At 43.0% G+C, this 18,254-nt stretch overlaps 1 protein-coding gene across 3 annotated transcripts in view; it reads left to right on the top strand.

Annotated features, from left to right (window-relative positions):
- Positions 1-17,512, top strand: part of COMMD7 (COMM domain containing 7) — a 20,850-nt gene extending 3,338 nt beyond the window's left edge. For 2 of the 3 annotated variants that reach the window (XM_012665759.1, XM_012665758.1), the window contains 8 exons: positions 6,178-6,231; positions 6,331-6,433; positions 14,091-14,147; positions 14,231-14,268; positions 14,730-14,820; positions 15,137-15,186; positions 16,189-16,237; positions 16,803-17,512. In XM_012665759.1, coding sequence (XP_012521213.1) covers positions 6,178-6,231; positions 6,331-6,433; positions 14,091-14,147; positions 14,231-14,268; positions 14,730-14,820; positions 15,137-15,186; positions 16,189-16,237; positions 16,803-16,879 — 519 coding nt within the window. In that variant the 3' untranslated portion in view covers positions 16,880-17,512. The remainder of the gene's footprint in view (positions 1-6,177; positions 6,232-6,330; positions 6,434-14,090; positions 14,148-14,230; positions 14,269-14,729; positions 14,821-15,136; positions 15,187-16,188; positions 16,238-16,802) is intronic. The other variant, XM_012665760.1, reaches the window with a different exon arrangement.
- The last annotated feature ends 742 nt before the right edge of the window (positions 17,513-18,254 follow it).

Here is an 18,254-nt window from a genome sequence, read left to right on the forward strand (position 1 = left end):
AAAGAGGGAAAATCACTTGAGGCCAGGAGTTTGAGACCAGCCTGAGCAACGTTGCAAGACCCGACCCTACAAAAATAAAAAAATTAGTCGGGCATGATGGTGCATGCCTGTAGTCTTAGGATACTTGGGAGGCTGAGGTGGGAGGAACACTTGAGCCCAGGGGTTTGAGGCTGCAGTGAGCTATAATGACACCACTGTACTCGAGCCCAGGAAACAAAGCAAGACCCTATGTCTAAAAAATAAAAATAAAAAAAATTTAAAATAACCATTTTTAGAATGAGAGAATAAATTCAGAAAAGTATAGTGCCAGGTGCAGTGGTACACACCTGTGATCCCAGCACTCTGAGAGACTGAGTCGGGAGGATCCCTTGAGCCCAGGATTTCAAGACCAGCCTGAACAACACAGTGAGACCGCCATCTCTACAAAAAATAGAAAAATCAGCTGGGTGTGGTTGGCCCACATGCCTGTAGTCCTAGCTACTCAGGAGGATGAGGCAGGAGGATCCCTTGAACCCAGGAATCTGAGGTTGCTGTGAACTATGATGACACCACTGCACTCTAGCCTGGGTGACAGAGCAAGACCCTATGTCAAAAAAACAAAACAAAACAAAAAAAAAACAAAACAAGAAAACAAATGGTCCAATCCTCTCACCTAGCTAGAACTCCAAGCAACACACACAGTTAGAAAATTCAAACAGTATACAAAAGTATAAAAGTAAAATAAAATGTTCTCTTATTCCCAGAAGTCATCATTTTCATAGTTTCTTGTGTATCTTTATAGAAAAAAAAAGTCTTCATCTCTCCAGCATATATATGGGTATCCTTCAAAAAAAAAATTTTTTTTTTCCAGATAGTGTCTTGCTCTGTTGCCAGGGCTGCAGTGCCAGGGTGTCAGCCTAGCTCACAGCAACCTCAACTCCTGGACTCAAGCAATCCTACTGCCTCAGCCTCCCTCATAGCTGGGACTACAGGCACTCGCCACCATGCCTAGCTAATTTTTTGTTTCTGTTTTTAGTTGCCCAGCTAATTTTTTTCTATTTTTAGTAGAGACAGGGTCTCGCTCTCTTGCTCAGGCTGGTCTTGAACTCCTGAGCTCAAGCGATCCTCCTTCCTCGACCTTCCAGAGTGCTAGGATTACAGGCATGAGCCACTGCACCCAGCCTCCCAATTTTTTATTATTTATTAATATTCTTTGCAGAATAAAAGGGAAGTAAAAGGTTGGCTTCCTCCCTGCCCCCCCCCCATTTTTTAAATTGAGACAGTCTTGCTCTGTTGTCTAGGCTATAGTGCAATCGTCATAGCTCAACCTCCAACTCCTGGGCTCAGTCATTCCTCCTGCCTCAGCCTCCAGAGTAGTTGGCACTACAGGCATGTACCACCATACCTGGCTTTAAAATGTTTTTTTACAAAAAGAGAATCATTCTGTAATTATTTTTTTCTTCATCTTTTGTTTTTAAACTTAAAGTATGATGGATATTTTCTGAATTCTGCACAAACAGATCTACTGCATTCTTTTTGATAGATATCTGCATGATATATTCCTTGCAATGGATCTACCATAATTTATTTAACCAGTTCCTATTAATGGACACTTAAATTGCTTTCTGTTTTTTGTTTTTATGAAGGGGGCTTTCAAGGAACAGCTTTGTATAAGTGTGCCTGGAACATATCTGAATTAAAACATTTACTTTTGGGGGCTGGCATGGTGGCTCATGCCTGTAATCTTAGCACTTTAGGAGGCTGAGGTGGGAGGATTGCTTGAGCTCATGAGTTTAAGACCAGCCTGAGCAAGAGTGAGACCTCTTCTCCACAAAAAAAAAAAAGAAAAAAAGAAAGAAAAATTAGCTGGACATGGTGGCATGGCCTGCACAGCTACTCAGGAGGCTGAGGCAGGAGGATCACTTGAGCCCAAGAGCTTGAGGTTGCAGTGAGCTATGATGATGCCACTGTACTCTAGCCAGGGCAACAGAGCCAGACTCTGTCTCAAAAAAAAAAAAAAAAAATTTGTTTTTTCTTTTTTTACTTTTTGGAACACATTTGAGGGGTATACTTCTGCAACAGGATCACTAGGTCAGGGCATAGGATCATTTCATTATATGTATATTGTGAAATTACCCTCTAGAAAGATTGCCCCAGTGAATCCTCTCAAAAGCCATATGGAGCCTGTCTGCTTCCTTGTACTTTCACCAGTACTGGCATCCTAATCAAACTTTTGTGTTTGGGGATCTGATAAGTGAAAAGTGATATCTACTTGTCTTACAGATTTGCATTTGTCTAGTGTAGAATGACCTTGAGGATTTCTTCATACGTTTGCTGGTGAGAATAGTTAAGATTTTAATATGCACAGATAGATAGTCATAGGTGGGTGAGCATTCCGGGGAGAGGCCCCTATGCAGGTGGATTGGGTAAGTGTTTAGGGGAGATTTATTCAGCAAATGCTTATTGTACACTTAACAATATTTAAGGTGCTGTGAGGATACAAAGCCATACAAAGAAGCAGCTTCTCTGCTAAGACATGTCTGTGTTCCTTATCAGGGTTGGAAACTCTAGGTGCCCTCGGGCAAGGTTTCAAAAGGGAGCCTCAGATGTTGAGAATCTGGGTAGATCCCTTTCTTTTTCTTTTCATTTTTTTCTTTTTCTTTCTTTTTTTTTTTTCTTTGAGTCAGGGTCTCACTGTGTTGTCCAGGCTGACCTTGAACTCCTGGACTCAAGTTATCCTCAGCCTCCTGAGTAGCTGGGATTATTTTTGGGAGTCTCCTGGTATCTTGGGCAGAGATTCGAAGGATAAGGAGGGTTTGGAAAGGTGGAGCGATAGGGATGGGGGGGGCAGTAACAGCCAACAGATCAGATTAGCTTGAGGACTCTCTTAGTGGGGGGAGGGGAGAGACTGGACAAGGAAGTTAGCTTGGGTCTAAATGCTGGGCTGGCTGAGGCCTGGAAATGGAAAAGCAGCTGGAGGTCTTTTCAGCTGCTGTGTTTTTAGAAGGCCTTGGATGACATAGGAAATACAGTTGGCCAGAGATCTGACAGTTCCACAGATTTGCAGGAAAAAAAAAAATTAAGAACTAAAGGAAAACTCAGAAACCTTTTGGGGACACATTCTTAAGCCAGTCCTGACTATTCCTGTTTTTACTATATAGAATCAGCAGTTATACAAGGCTAATACCCAATATCTTACTGTAGAGAGATAACTCCTGGACCAACATTCGTTAGAATGTTTCCAGAGAATATTTAGGAAGTTTTGAGAAAGCTACACTTCTATGCCATTGGCTGGTGGGAGTGTAAATCTGTGCAACTTCTTTGCAAGCCCTTTGGCAACATTATCTCAGAATTTAAAATGCATATATCCTTTGACCTAGGATACATTTTACAAATTTATCTTACTGACATGCTTGTGTATATCACAAAGAAACATGTGGGAGGATATTCCTTGCAACAATATTTCTAATAACAAACACACACACACTAATGTTCATCACTAGGGAGCTAAATGATGCTGTCTATACAGTCGACTTGTAGTCATTAAAAGAGCCAGGTAGATTTATATCTGCCGACACCACTAATCTCTAAAATGTAATTGAGTGGAAAAAGTCAAGGTGCAGGGAATAGGTTCAGTATGATCTCATTTGCATTTTAAAAAATTAAATGAAAATGAAATGACCATAAGGGCACAGAAGGTGTTAGCAGTAACTACCTACCTGTGGGGAGTGGGACCTAGGAGGCAGGTGGGGGGAGAGAGACATTTTATTTGATATTCTTTTGTACTGGTTGGATATTTTTAGCACATTGACTGCCACACTAGAAAAAAATTTTTTCCCTGGGGCCGTGATGTTTTATTAAAACAAAATGATTCTTTCTAATTTGTTATTTTTTATTATTTTTTGTGTGTGAGTTATATGCAATGCAAACCATGTTTTTAGAATTAAATTGTCAATATTAATTGTAACAATGAGAACATCAACACGTAAGATTTTCATGAACCAACTGCAGGGTTTTGTTTCATGTGCCCCAGGCTCAAAATTAGCCTGAGTTAAATACAACTCACATGGCGATGTCAGTAAATGTGTTAAAACCTTGTACGTATTACCTTTTTTTTTTTTTTCTTTTTTTGAGACAGAGTCTCGATCTGTTGCCTGGGCTGGAGTGCAGTGGTTCCTCACAGCTAACTGCAACCTCAAAGCAATCCCCCTGCCTTGGCCTCCCATGTTACTGTGACTATAGGCACGTGCCACCACACCTGGCTAATTTTTCTATTTTTTGTAGAGACGTTGTATCGCTCTTGCTCAGGCTGGCGTCAAACTCCTGGCCTTAAGCAATCCTCCTGCCTTGGCCTCTCAGAATGCTAGGATTATAGGCGTGAGCCACCTCACCCAGCCTACTTTAATATTTTCAAAAACTAGTTTTATATTTTAAAATAGAATACATTTTAGAATAAAATAATAAAGAGCCCTGGCAGATGTGTATGCAGAGTTTAAGGTGTCATAGCAGAAGGGTTAGGTCCATTTAACATAGCCTGTAATCTTTTTTTTTTTTTAATGTTGTATTGTTCATAGAAAATAAGGACTGCTAAGGGGGAAAAAGTTGTATTGCTCCTGGAAGGTGGATCAAAGGGTATAGAGACTCTAATCATGGCTATGGTAATTGCTACCATTTGTTTAGCTTCTGGCCTGGTACTGTGCTAGAGACTTCACATATGCTACCTTTAGTATTGTTCTGGAAGCTATGTGTTATTGCCTTTGTTTTCTCTGTGAGAACTGAGACATAGGGGCTAAGTGATTTGCACAAGTTCACATTAGTGGTCAATGGGAGAACATTGATTCATCTGGGTCTTTTAAACTCTGGTGTCTTGATTTTTCCCACTATGCCGTACACGCTGCCTATTGGGAGGGAACATGAGTCTGCTTGAGCTGCCATAACCAAATACCAACGACTTGGTGGGTTCAACAGCAGACTTTTATTTCTCACAGTTCTGGAGGATAGAAGTCCAAGACCAAATGCCAGACAATTCAGTTGCTGGTAGGGACTCTCTTTCTGGCTTGTAGATGGCCACCTTCTCACTGTGTCTCACATGGTGGAAAGAAAGAACTCTGGTGTCTCTTCGTCTTATAAGGGCACCAGCCCCGTGGGGTTAGGGCCCCACTCTTATGACCTCATTTAACCTTTTTCCCCTTAACAGGCCCTGTCTCCAAATACTGTCACTTTGGGAGTTAGGGCTTCAACGTATAAACTCAGGGATAGCACAAACATTCAGTCCCCAACCACACAGTACCAATAAAGAGAAAGGAAGATTAACATGCACAAAATAATAAGAAACTGTTATAAGATAGTGTATAAATGAAATGGTAAAATTAAATATTTTTTTTTTCCAGGCACAGTGGCTCACGCCTGTAAGCCTAGCACTCTGGGAGGCTGAAGCAGGAGGATCACTTGAGCTCAGGAGTTTGAGACCAGCCTGAGCCAAGAGGGAGACCTTGTTTCTACTAAAAATAGAAAAAATTAGCTGGGTGTGGTGGTCTGTGCCTATAGTCACAGCTACTTGGGAGGCTGAGGCCGGAGAATCCCTTGAACCCAGGAGTTTGAGGTTGCAGTGAGCTGTGATGACACTACTACACTCCATCTGGAGTGACAGAGCTAGACACTGTCTCAAAAAACAATTTTTTTTTTACTATTTTTTTATGCAAGTAGCAAGATGTTTATGGGGGGCCTGGGAGCAGGGGGGACCAGAACACATGGATAGGCAAAACAGAAGAAAATAAAAATCATCCACAGTCTCGCCACATAGAAGTAACTTCTCTTACTGTTGTGGTGATTTCCTCTTTCAGACCTTTTCCCTTTCTGCACGCATTTGTGTGTGTGTGTGTGTGTGTGTGTGTGTGTGTGTATTCGGATCCTAGAGACGTATATGTGCACCTGCTGGCTTATGCTCACAGTCTCACAGTATATATCTCCCAAGTATCCCAATAAAATATTTGTGTTTTTCAGACAATATAGTAACACGGATTTATTGACACTGGTGGTGGGTATTGTGACTATTTGCAACTTTAAGATGGTCAAAACAGGTGCCAACACCTGTCAGTCGTTATTCTCTCTCAAGGGTCTATAGTTGGATGGGATGTGGCACACTGACCCAGGAGTAGAAATTTTTTTTACTGATATTCTGTGTTATTTTCTTGACAGCAGTTCTCAGCCCTGACAGAAGTGCTTTTCCACTTCCTAACTGAGCCAAAAGAGGTAAAGCATTTTGTGATAAGGAGAGTTCTTGAGCATGGGTCTATGGTCCTGAGATGCTCAGACAGTGAAGGCCTGGCTTGTGCTGTTCCCTCTCTGCAGGTAGAAAGGTTTCTGGCTCAGCTCTCTGAATTTGCCACCACCAATCAGATCAGTCTCGGCCCCCTCAGAAGCATTGTGAAAAGCCTCCTCCTGGTTCCAAATGGTGAGTAACCTCTCCTAGCAGCTATGGTCAGAGACATTAACTTCAATGTGAATCATCAAAGCATACTCAAGGCACTGAGTGAGAGTGTTTTTTCAGTAATGAGCCAGACATGGGTGGGGCTCACTGTCTGAGGAGGGAACCCAGGAAAAGGCAGCAGAGTGTAATAGAGGTGTTCTATGGAGCAGCAAAGTTCAGTCTGCATCCTGGGTTCAGTCCCCAAACTGTCCTCTTGTCCTTCCTACAATGAGTACAGAAATTGTGAGTAAGCATTCAGAAACTTTTATAGTAATTTGACAGTGCCTCTTGAATCTAATAATTTTTTTAAATGGGGCCTTTTTTATTATGGTAAAATATGCATAGTATAAAATTTACCATTTTAACCATTTGTGGCTTATGTTTTGTACATCTTTTCTCATTTCATGTTTCTAGGAATTTTTTTTTTTTTTTTTTTGAGACAGAGTCTCACTCTTTTGCCTGGGCTAGAGTGCCGTGGCGTCAGCCTAGCTCACAGTAACCTCAAACTCCTGGGCTCAAGCAATCTTTCTGCCTCAGCCTCCCGAGTAGTTGGGACTACAGGCATGCACCACCATGCCCGACTAATTTTTTTCTATATAGTTTTAGTTGTCTGATTAATTTCTTTCTATTTTTAGTAGAGATGGGGTCTCGCTCTTGCTCAGGCTGGTCTTGAACTCCTGAGCTCAAGCAATCCACCTGCCTTGGCCTCCCAGACTGCTAGGATTACAGGCGTGAACCACCGCGCCTGGCCTGTTTCTAGAAATTTTTTTGTTGTTGTTTTTGAGACAAAGTCTTGCTCTCTTGCCCAGGCTAGAGTACGGTGGCGTCATAATAACTCACAGCAACCTCGAACTCCTGGGCTCAAGCAATCCTACTGCCTCAGCCTCCCAAGTAGCTGGGACCACAGCCATACCTGGCTAATTTTTTTATTTTTTTAGAGACAGGGTCTTGCTACATTGCCCAGGAACTCCTGGGTTCAAATGATCCTCCTCCTGCTTTGGCCTCCCAAAGTGCTGAGATTAGAGCCACTGTGCCTGACCTGAATGTATTAATATCTTCTTTTAGTTAATCTATTTCCTGTTGCTGAGCATTTTAATTGTTCTCATTTTTCACCCTTGTGAACAATGCTGCAGTGAACATTCTCATGACCTCCTTGTGCTCACATGTGTGAGTATTTCTGTGGGATCAGTGCCCAAAGTGCAGAGCCACAAGTCTTTATTCTCATTCTCCAGCCTGCACCTCTGGGAATGGTTCGTCTGAGGGCTGAGGCCCATTTTGTATGTGTCTTTCTATCTAACAGACAGTTCTTCAAAGTCAGGGGCAGGTCTTGCTCTTCTTTCCTAAACCATGGGTACAAGCAAAGGAATGACATACAGCAGGTGCTCAGTACATGTTGAGTGACTTGAACTGAATTTGGGAGATGCCGTGACCCTCCCAGAGGATGTCGAGTTAATATTTTTTGAGCAGGATTGATTATCAGTGTTTATATTAATAGCAGATCATTTTCTATAGACACAGAACATTGGGGAACTCATGGCATACCAGTCAAGAGATGGGCTTTGCAGGCTCACTCGGATTGGAGTCTTATTACTTAATGTAGCTGTTTGGCTGTGGACAGATCAGCCTTTTGGAGCCTCAGTTTTCTTATCTGAAAAATAGAGTAGTAAGAGCTGCTTACGGTGGTGGTGTTAGGAATAAATGAGTTAATATATGTAAAGTACTTAATATGGTGCCAGTCAAACTGTAGCCTTTAATTATTGATAGATCAACTAGCTTTCAGTCCTATGCCTCAATGTCAAATTAGGAGATAAAACTTTTCTTCACCTAATGGGGAGGATCTTAATGCATCTCTGGATTAGTTAACATCCCAGAGATTTTCAGGCCTAGAATTAAGCTCTGTCATTTGCTGTACTTTTCTGTTTGCTCTCAACAATTTCTGTTGGTTTTACTCTTCTTTTTGTTCTCATGGCTGTCTGACTGTGCTTTTCCTGCAGGGCTTTCCTGCTTAAATTCCCCTTTCTTCTAGAGTGTCTCCTAAGCATCTGAGATTGCAGCTTGGAAGTCTCTTGGCCCCTTCTTACCCCTTGGCCTCCTGTGTCTTGCTTTCCAGTCCCAAAGGCTGCTGTCCCGGAACAGTTTCTTAGCCCCTCATGCCTGGTTATGGCAGTAATGTCTCCACCCCTGTTCTCCCATCTAGACTCCAGGTTGCCCTGGAGCACTCACTATAGCACATCTGGGCTCTTGTTGCTCCTCTCACCTGTTTACTGTGCGTAATGAAGTCTATAGGCCTTGGTTTGGCATTCTAGGCCTTTTCCAATCTAATCTGCAATATAATAGCCTTTGGGCCCTCATCCCCTTCCTCTTCTCTTACCCTGGTCCTGCTTGTGCAGCAAGACCTCATTGTAGAAGTACAGCTTGTTAGAGCTGAAGGGGCCTCAAGAACCCACTAGATCAGTCTTCCCCAAATTGGTACATCCATCAATTAAAAGTGGTCAGACAGAGTCAGAAAATACTGTCCCCACATCCCCATCCTTAGAAACTTGTAGATTCACATACACATTGACATATCTCAGGCTCTGAAAAGTCCTGCAGTAAAGAAACCTGCTTAACCAGTGTCTGTGAAACATAGTTAGCCATGGAACCCCTCCTTTTTTTCTTTTTTTGTTTTTGGCAGGGGGAGGGGCAAGTAAAAGCTTTGTGAAGTGCTGATCTTTTTTGTCTTTTTTTAAAAAAGTTTTTCTTTTACTTTTTAGTATGTAATTCTTAAAACCAATTCAACAATTATCAACCCATGGCCAAATCATTTCATCTGTACCCCACCCATGTCTCCTCATTGGATTATTTTAGAGCACATTTCAGACATACCGTTTCATTCCTAAATACCTAGTTCTCTATCTCTAAAAGATAAAGGATATTTCCCCTTATCAAACTATAATGCTGTTATCATATCTACAGGGAAAATATGCAATCAGTGTTCAGATTTCCCCATTGTCTCATGAATTTGGTTTGTTTGCAGTTGGTTGTTCCCATCAGGGTCTAGATAGGTCCAACATTCGGTTGCCTGATGATCGTCCTGTGCTTGCTTGCTTACTCATTGTGGCTGCTAAACAGCTCTGAGACCTAATAGTACCTGAGACCTAATAGTACCTCATCCTTTGTTATAAGAGTCGAGGAAGATAATAAATGTAAAGTGCTCGCTTCACTGTCAGTGGTGGCTGCTCTGCTGCTAGTGTTATGATTGGCATCATCATTATGTGATACCTACTAGACAAGATTACAGATAATTTGGCAGCAGGGCTACTGTTTAAGCCTGTTTTTATTTTAATACTTAACAAGATATCTGGTCCTTGTGGCTAATCAGTAACTGGGTCTTAGGGGTTTTTCGATGGAGTTTTTTTGTGTGCGTATTAATGAAAAGGTGATAACTCCCCTTTCCCACTTCCCAAGGAATTCTTTCTGGCTGGACAGAAAAGGAATAATCAGCATTGAATAGTAGTCACAAATGGTATTTAATCAGATGTTGAACTATGTCCCCCAAGGACTGCCAGCCATACCTGCCCTGTTGCTTTTCTCGTGGCATTTGTCACCTTATAGTACTCTGTGCGGCTTGCTTATGTGTTACATGGTTTCATAGTCTTTCTTCTCCCAGTAGGACATAAACCTCACAAGGGCAGAGCTTGTTGTCTGTTCAGTTCGTTGATGTTTCCCAGCACCTTGCACGGTGCTGGCATGTGGGGGGTGCTACATAAATAAGTGCATAGTGACTGACCTCTGTTCCTGTGAGCCTCACAGATGGACTCAGCCGGTCAGCCTTCAGGGTCTGCACTCACAGAATAGATGTGGCTCACCATCCTTGCCCCTCTGCTTCCTCCCCCAGGAGTCTTCACCAAGACCTGGTGCTGTTCCTTGGGCTTCCCTTCTTACACTGAATAAGCTCACATAGATTTTTGGCTAGAAGAACAATGTTTGCTGATTTTCCAACTGTCTTGGCAAACCCTCACCCTCACTTGTGTCTGTGTTTTGTCCCCCATACTCCCTGACAGCTGAGGCATCTGTTCTGGTGAGACGTGATGCCCAAGGACTTTTAAAACCACCCCAGATGGTTATCTGTGTTTAAAGAAGGACATTCTTAAATTTCCTCAAGTAACGTGTTGTAACTCCAGCCCTTAGAGTTTATACAGTTTTCTTTCTGTCTGATATAGTGTCAAAGGCTGCAGATCTGTCTTGTGGCTGGCATTTGCTTAGTTCAAGAAATCACCATAGAAAAAAGCTGGAAAAGAAGTTAAGAGCTTGAGGCCTAGCATGATGCAAATATGTTTTTTAAGGCTGGGTCTTGCCCACCCAGGGTAATTCAGGATGAAGAGCTTGCTCTTTGTCCCACTGCAGCTTGGTAGCCTTCACTGTCAGTAACTGTCAAGGCATTGCCTGGTCCTGCTTCACCAAGATAGCATATCATAGTGACCTGGAGTAGAAAGAAGTTGGGTTGGGGCCTCTCTGGCCTATAAGCAGCTTGGCTCTGCCACTTGCTGGCTGTTATAGCCCTGGTTAATTCATTTAACGTTTAATGTTTTTAAGTAACATTTTTTTTTTTAATTATAGAAAAGTGTAAGAAAAGAAACAAAAATAGCCCACAATTCTACCACCTTTGCATTAAAAAAAAAAAAAAAAAACTCTGTATATGCACATGGTTAGAAAATTTTAAAGTGGCAGAAAGAAAGAAAAGGGAAAGTCCCACTCAGTCCCTTTCCCGAAAGATACGCATTCTTAATTTCGTTGTGCATATGTTCAGAAAAAATGTGTTTTGAGCTGGGCGTGGTGGCTCACGCCCATAGTCCCAGCTGCTCAGGAGGCTGAGGTGGTAGGATTGTTCCCTGAGCCCATGAGTTCAAGGCTGCAGTGAGCTGTGATTATGCCACTGCACCCCAGCCCTGGGCAACAGAGCAACACCCTGTCTCTGAAAGAAAAAAGAAAAAATGTGTTTTGCAACTGCCAGCTCAGCTGTGAGATAAGGATATAATTAGAGACATAAATAAGGATATATTATAAACCTTTTTACTTACACAAAGGGAATCATATTGTGCAGACTGTTCTGTACCTTTCCTTTTCTTTTTTCATTATATTTTGCAAATTGGCACATCAAGAGCTACCCTGTTTTTTTAAGGGCTGCATAGTATTCCTTTGTGTGGATTCTTCTGTTCAGCATGTTTTTATTGAATGCCAACCGATAAATAGTGCCAAACACTTTCCTAAGAGCTTAGGACACAGCAGGGGGCAAAATGAGCCAAGTCCTTATTCTTACCAAACCAACGTTTTACCGGGAAAATTGATCATAAATATAGAACATAAAACCAGGTAGTTATAAATGCAATGTAGAAAAACACAGCACTACAAGGGTGTGAGTGAGGGGCATTGGCAATTTAGGTAGAATGGTCCAAGGGGTGAGAGACAGGTGGAGGCCCAAATGCAACCTGGGAATGAGCTGCGTGCAGGTCCCAGGAAGAGTGTTCCCAGCAGAGGGAACTGCAAGGGCAAATGCCCAGAGGCTGGGACCTGCCTGCCATATTATAGGAATAGCAGAGTAAGCATCAGAGAGAGATTAGGGGTTCTAGAGGATGCCAGATCATGCAGGGCAATGTAAGGGTTTTACTGTGAGTGAAACAGGAGATACCAGAAGGTTTTAAGCAGAGGAGACACATGATCTGATTTGAATTTTTTTTTTTTTTTTTTTTTGAGACAGAGTCTCACTGTGTTGCCCGGGCTAGAGTGCTGTGGCGTCATCTAGCTCACAGCAACCCCAAACTCCTGGGCTCCAGTGATCCTTCTGCCTCAGCCTCCCAAGTAGCTGGGACTACAGGCATGTGCCACCATGCCCGGCTAATTTTTTCTATGTATTTTTAGTTGTCCGATTAATTTCTTTGTATTTTTAGTAGAGACGGGGTCTCGCTCTTGCTCAGGCTGGTTTCGAACTCCTGAGCTCAAACAATCCGCCCGCCTCGGCCTCCCAGAGTGCTAGGATTACAGGCGTGAGCCACCGTGCCCGGTCCTGATTTGATTTTTAAAATCACCGTGGCTATTCATGACTTTTCATCCCTACTACCCATGTTGCTAAAGAGCTTCCCCTGTATATCTCAGTGTGCTTTGGGGGGCATATCTGTTGAATGAATTCTTGGGAGTACAACTTCTCACTATATGCGTTTGCCAAATTTTCTCCCCCAAAAAGTTTAATCTTTTCTGATCTTCGGTTTCCCGGTAAATTAAAGGTTACAATAATAAATCCCACTTCACAGTGTTTTGGGATCATCAAATAAAATACTGGATTTGAATTGGATATAAACTAAGGAACTGTACACATGGTAGTTATGAGTTAACTGGATTGGCTAGGAAGTAGCCTCCTTGGAGGGCCTTTATGGCCAAGGTGTCCTGGGGTCTTGCCTTTTTTATTTTCCTGTGGCTTCCTCGGTCAGTCTGATTTTGGAGATAAAAGATTTCCTCCCTTTGTTTACATCGTTGATTTTACTGGGTACAACAGCTTTTAGGGTTGTTTTTCTGGAGTGAGGTGGGGGTGGGGACTTGGGTTTCGGGTATAGGTTTAGGGCCTTCCCTTGATGGTGGTGGATGTCTTCTCATTCTTTAATTAGTCATCTTCTGGCAGACTAAGAAGTGGAAATTTTTAAAGTGGTTGCCAGATTGTGACTCTAGGCTGTAGCCTGGAGGTTAAACATTGAGAAGCCAGCTTGCTGGCTTTGTTTTCAGGAATTGGAGCCCAGCAGAACAAAGTGGCCCCACAGGGAAGTGTTCCTAGGGCTTCTGAGAGGAAGTTTTGACAGCCTCTCTGGAAAGTGACTTGTGAGTTGTAGAGGCCAAACTGTTTAGTCCCATCTTTTTTTTTTTTTTTGAGACAGGCTAGAGTACAGTGGCATCATCATAGCTCACTGCAACCTCAAACTGCTAGGCTCAAGCAATGGATCCTCCTGCTTCGACCTCCCAGAGTGCTAGGATTATAGGCATGAGCCACCACGCCCAGCCCTGTTACACCATCTTGGTGTACTGCACAGAAGCTGATTTCCTAGGACGGCACCACCCAGTAGTACTTTCTCTGTGGACAGAAGTGGCCTAGAATCTGCACTGTCCAGTGGAGCGGTCCTTGGCCCTATGGGGCTGTTGAACACTTGAAATAGCTAGTGTGACTAAGGAGTGGAATTTTAAATTTTATTTCATTTTAATTAAAATTGAAATAACCACATGTGACTAGTGGCCACACATTGCATGGTGCAGCCCTAGGCTGTTGCGCCTTCTGCCCAACCTGGCATTGAGCTCCCCTCCCTCTTTGCTCCAGGGATCTGCAGCCTTACTCAGTCCTCAGACCAGTTACCTCATCCCCAAATCCAGGAAGTCTTTTCTGTTGTCTCTGACGTCTTCCACACTTGCTGGGGCGTGTTGTAGCATAAACAAAAGGTGCTGTCTTTCTCATTCTCCAGTCTTTTCAGATGCTCTTTCTCCCCCAGCTGGCTGGAGACTTCATGGAGTCTTGGGTCTTCCTTTTGTCCTCTATGTCACCTCTATGGGTTGCACCCCTTAAATACTTATTGCTGACTAATTCATTGATTTGCCCTTTTTAACCAATTTCTCCCTTGCTTCCCAGGTGCACTGAAGAAGAGTCTTACAGCTGAGCAGGTCCAGGCTGACTTTATAACTCTGGGTAGGTCATTGCCCAAGGTTGCCCAAGGTGACTGGTCTTTATGGCTTTTTATTATGTTAATGTCTCCTTCTGTTCTTTTACAGGTCTTAGTGAGGAAAAAGCCACGTACTTTTCTGAAAAGGTATAATTCTTCTTAATCAAGGTTAATTAAGATCCCTTGCTTTTATTTTGTGAAGTGAAAAAAATGGGAAATGCCGACTAAGGCAAAACCATCCATCATAGGCGTCATTTCCCCAGCTTAAGGTTTTTCTTTTGCTTCGTATGAATGACATACATAGAGCGTTTAACCAGCACTATTCAGTGTATCGCTAATGTTTTCCTCCGATTTAACTGGAATATAAAAATCATACAGTTTTTGTTCCAGCATAGATTAAATCTTGGAATGAAAGAAAACATTTATATTGTCATCTGCTGCTCCATACTCTCCCTGTCCCTAGATGTGTGCATGTGGGCTGAGCCCTTGGTTCTGCATTCTTCCCACTGACTGTATAAACACTAACCATAGTTATGTTTGGGGCAGAACGAACGGGGTGGGGGAGAATTTTCCCATTGTTATGACTTTGCCTTTTGCTTTTGTTCCAGTGGAAACAGAATGCCCCCACCCTTGCCCGATGGGCCATAGGTCAGACTCTGATGATTAACCAGCTCATAGATATGGAGTGGAAATTTGGAGGTAACTAGGTAGAGCCGGTCCCAGGTCCTTTGGGTGATGTGGCTTGGGTTGCAGAGGCTTTTACCCTGTCTAGCCTCGCTGGGGAGGACGTGTTCACAGTCCTTAGGCACTACTGGGCCAGCAGCTGCCCTCCTGGTTGTTGTCCACGTTCAGCAGCTGTTTCCAGCCGTGGCTCACTAGGTTGACTTCCTGAAGAGCACACCGTGCTGCACTCATACTCACCCCCACACGGCTTCTGCTGGACACCCTGCAAAATTGGGGTCTTCAGGGTAAGTCCTCAACCAGCCACTTGTTATTTTTCTCTTTTGTGTCACAGTGACATCTGGGAGCAGCGAATTGGAGAAAGTGGGAAGTATATTTTTACAAGTAAGTCTTCTGATCCTTGAGAATGGGTAGATTTTTAACTTGGTTAAAAATGACTAAATTGACATTGGGTTTCTTTAACTATCCATTTAAATGGATGTTTTCATGAAGTGCCTTGGGTGTTAGAACCGGTTCCCCTCGGCCCCAGGAACAGAGAGACAGAGTCACCGAGGCTGCAAATGGCAAAGGAGTTTATTGGCTAGCTCGAGCTAGGGTCCAAGTCCCAGAGCACCAACACAGTGGCCTCCCCTATGAACCAGGACCCCGCCCTGGGGTAAAAGTGAAGCTTTTATACTTCCTTTTGCACACAACACACCGGTGGCAGACGACAGGCAGGTTCCACACGACACGCTGGGCATACCATCCCCCCTCCCCCCTTAGTCCATTGGTTCCTTTGAAAGTGGCGGATTGTTTTGACTCCCGATTGGTTGGCTCCAAGCCTTGGGATTTTCAATTTTCGCTCCGGCGCCAGTTTTGGTCCGTGTTTCGGTTTCGGGGAAACTGAAACTTAGGCCTACTCTAGGAAGTTCAGCCTGTCATGGAACCACTCCTGCCCTGTTTTTCATTCTGATTAGCTATATTTGACTAACAACTAAAAGCAAGCGCGGTTACAGAAGCAAATGGCATTAGTTAGAATCAAAGGGAACACATTTTTCTAATCTAAAACAGTTTCTGTTCCACACAAAACAAAGTACATTCTCGTACTGTCAATTCCTGCCTTTCATGGGTATCTCAGAGCAATGTGGTCAGCCAAAGGCATGGTCACTGACATGCCTACTTTCAGATTAATAGATTCTAATATTATTCATTAAAGTTTGATTGTTCCTGTAATCATGGAAATTATCAGAATTTTTGGTGGCGGATGATCCAGATCGCTCCTGTGTAACTCTCAAGTTAGATGCTGAATGCTTTGACATTTAATCAGGTGGAAAAGTTTTAAGAATTTCTTTGCCCAAGTGTCATCATTTTAATTTGAATTTTTTATTTCTTTTTCTTTTTAATCAGTTAAAGTTGGTGGTTAAGAAAGGAAATCAAACTGAAAATTTGTACATAGGTGAGTCCGAATTCCCATTTAAGCCTTTTCACTTTTTCCATGGTCTCTTCAGTCAGTGGGCTCGTGAAGCTCACCACAAATCATCTCCGCCCGAGAAACAGTCATAAGCAAGCCGTGGAGTAGCCATTCCACTGCCTTTCCTCTAGTAACAGATGGTACGAGGAACATTATTAATAAGCCATTGGCAGGTTGGGGACTCCACAGTTGAGCCTTATTGCAAAGGGGAAGGGGGAAGGAATGGCTGGGATTGAAGAAAAAGAAGATTGAAGAGCAAGCAGCTCTTGCTGTAGAAGTCACATTGAACACCCTGAATGATGCGCTTTCTTCTCTTGGTGCTGTGGAGTTATGCCATTTTAACACCACCCCCGTGTTTTCTTCCTATGGAGCCGAGAGCCTTCTGTGTTCAAAGGCTCTCAATTCTTGATTCAGATCGATTACCCGTGAAGAGCTGCTTAGATGTACTCAGCCAAAAAGAAAAAAAAAAATCTCTGGGTTGAAATTAATTTTCTTGGATGATTCTGTGGAGTTGGAAACATTTCCCTGAAGCTGAATTTTCTCTCCCCAGAATTAACCTTGCCTCAGTTCTACAGCTTCCTGCACGAGATGGAGCGAGTCAGAACCAGCATGGAGTGTTTCAGCTGATTTCTGTCCCCTGCATCTCCCCCAGACCCTCTTCCCCACCCTCCTCCCTTCCCTGGGTGACTGCTCCTAGAGGCACCTCACTCACAGGCCTCCGGAGCCCAGGTACAAAGGGTTTCTGAAAAACAATAGGATTAAATATTTAAAGGGCCCTACACAATTAGCCTATAAACTCTTCATTAAGTCAACCACTGCCACCTACCTGTCTTCTAGGACATGTTTTAGATATTCTGACAGGCTATTGCATCCCAGATTCAAGGAGAAAATAAGTTGTCACCTCCCCATCAAAGTTCCAGAGTAAACAAATGGCGCCATCACTCAAGATAACCCGCTGATCACCCTCCCCTCTAAAAATCAAGAGCTTGTTTATGGCTGAGGATTAGGCGGTTGTATGAATGACAAGGATTCGTGCCTGTGGTGCACTGCCAATCAGTTTGTCATGAGGCACCTGTGTGTAAATACATGCTTGGTTTTCTCTGAAAAGAACTGAGGCCAAACTCTGTCCCCACTTCTGGTTTTGCCCTGATGTGTTGTAATGATGCGGGCCTTTTGAGGCGGTTTTAGTTTGTTTGGGTTCAAGCTGACCAGCTCTGTTGGTTAGATGATGAATAAAGAAGATTCTGAAGAAAAGGTCTGAATCCAGTTGTCTTTCTGGATTAAAGAGTCATGTGCCTTGCAGAGAGCTAGTACACTTCTCTTCAAAAATTGTCTTCCTGGTTTTGGTGAAGGCCCTGGGTCTCCAGTGTCGTTAGCTGTGGTCCAAAGTTGGAATTTGTAAGAGCAGTTCAGGGCAAACTCAGGTTAAAAGAATCAGGAAAAAGTATCACATATGAATACTTTGTGTTTAGATGACTTTAGTCCCCAGCCCAGCATGTGGCTTTTCCTCCTCCTCCTCCACTCCTCAGAAGTTTTATAAAGTTTTGAAAAGCTAATACATGCCCAGGATTCAAAAGATACAGTGGAAAGTAATTCCCCTCTGGCCCCTATCGCCCAGTTACCTAGTTCTTCCCAGAGGCAACTGTGTTATGTTATGAGTTTATTCTGTGTTCTGGAGATATTTCCTGCATTTGCAAATATATATATGCATATGGTTTGACTTTTCTTCCCACACAAATGGAAGCATACTGTACACACCATCCCGTACCTTGCTTCTTCCCGCTTAACTAATACGGAAATCCTTCCACACCATAACACAGAGAGCTGCCTCATTCTTGGTAACAAATGCGCTGCATTTCTTCAGATGGATGATTTCTTCAACTGATTTCCCGCTGACGGGGTTTAAGTTGCTTCCATTCTTTTTCTCCTATAAAGTGTGCTACAACTGAATATCCTTGTATACCCGTCATTTTTGCATATATGGAAGTGTATTTATAAGGTA

Source organism: Propithecus coquereli, unplaced genomic scaffold, assembly GCF_000956105.1.
Source record: "Propithecus coquereli isolate 6110/MARCELLA unplaced genomic scaffold, Pcoq_1.0 Scaffold122, whole genome shotgun sequence".
Taxonomy (NCBI): Eukaryota; Metazoa; Chordata; class Mammalia; order Primates; family Indriidae; genus Propithecus; species Propithecus coquereli.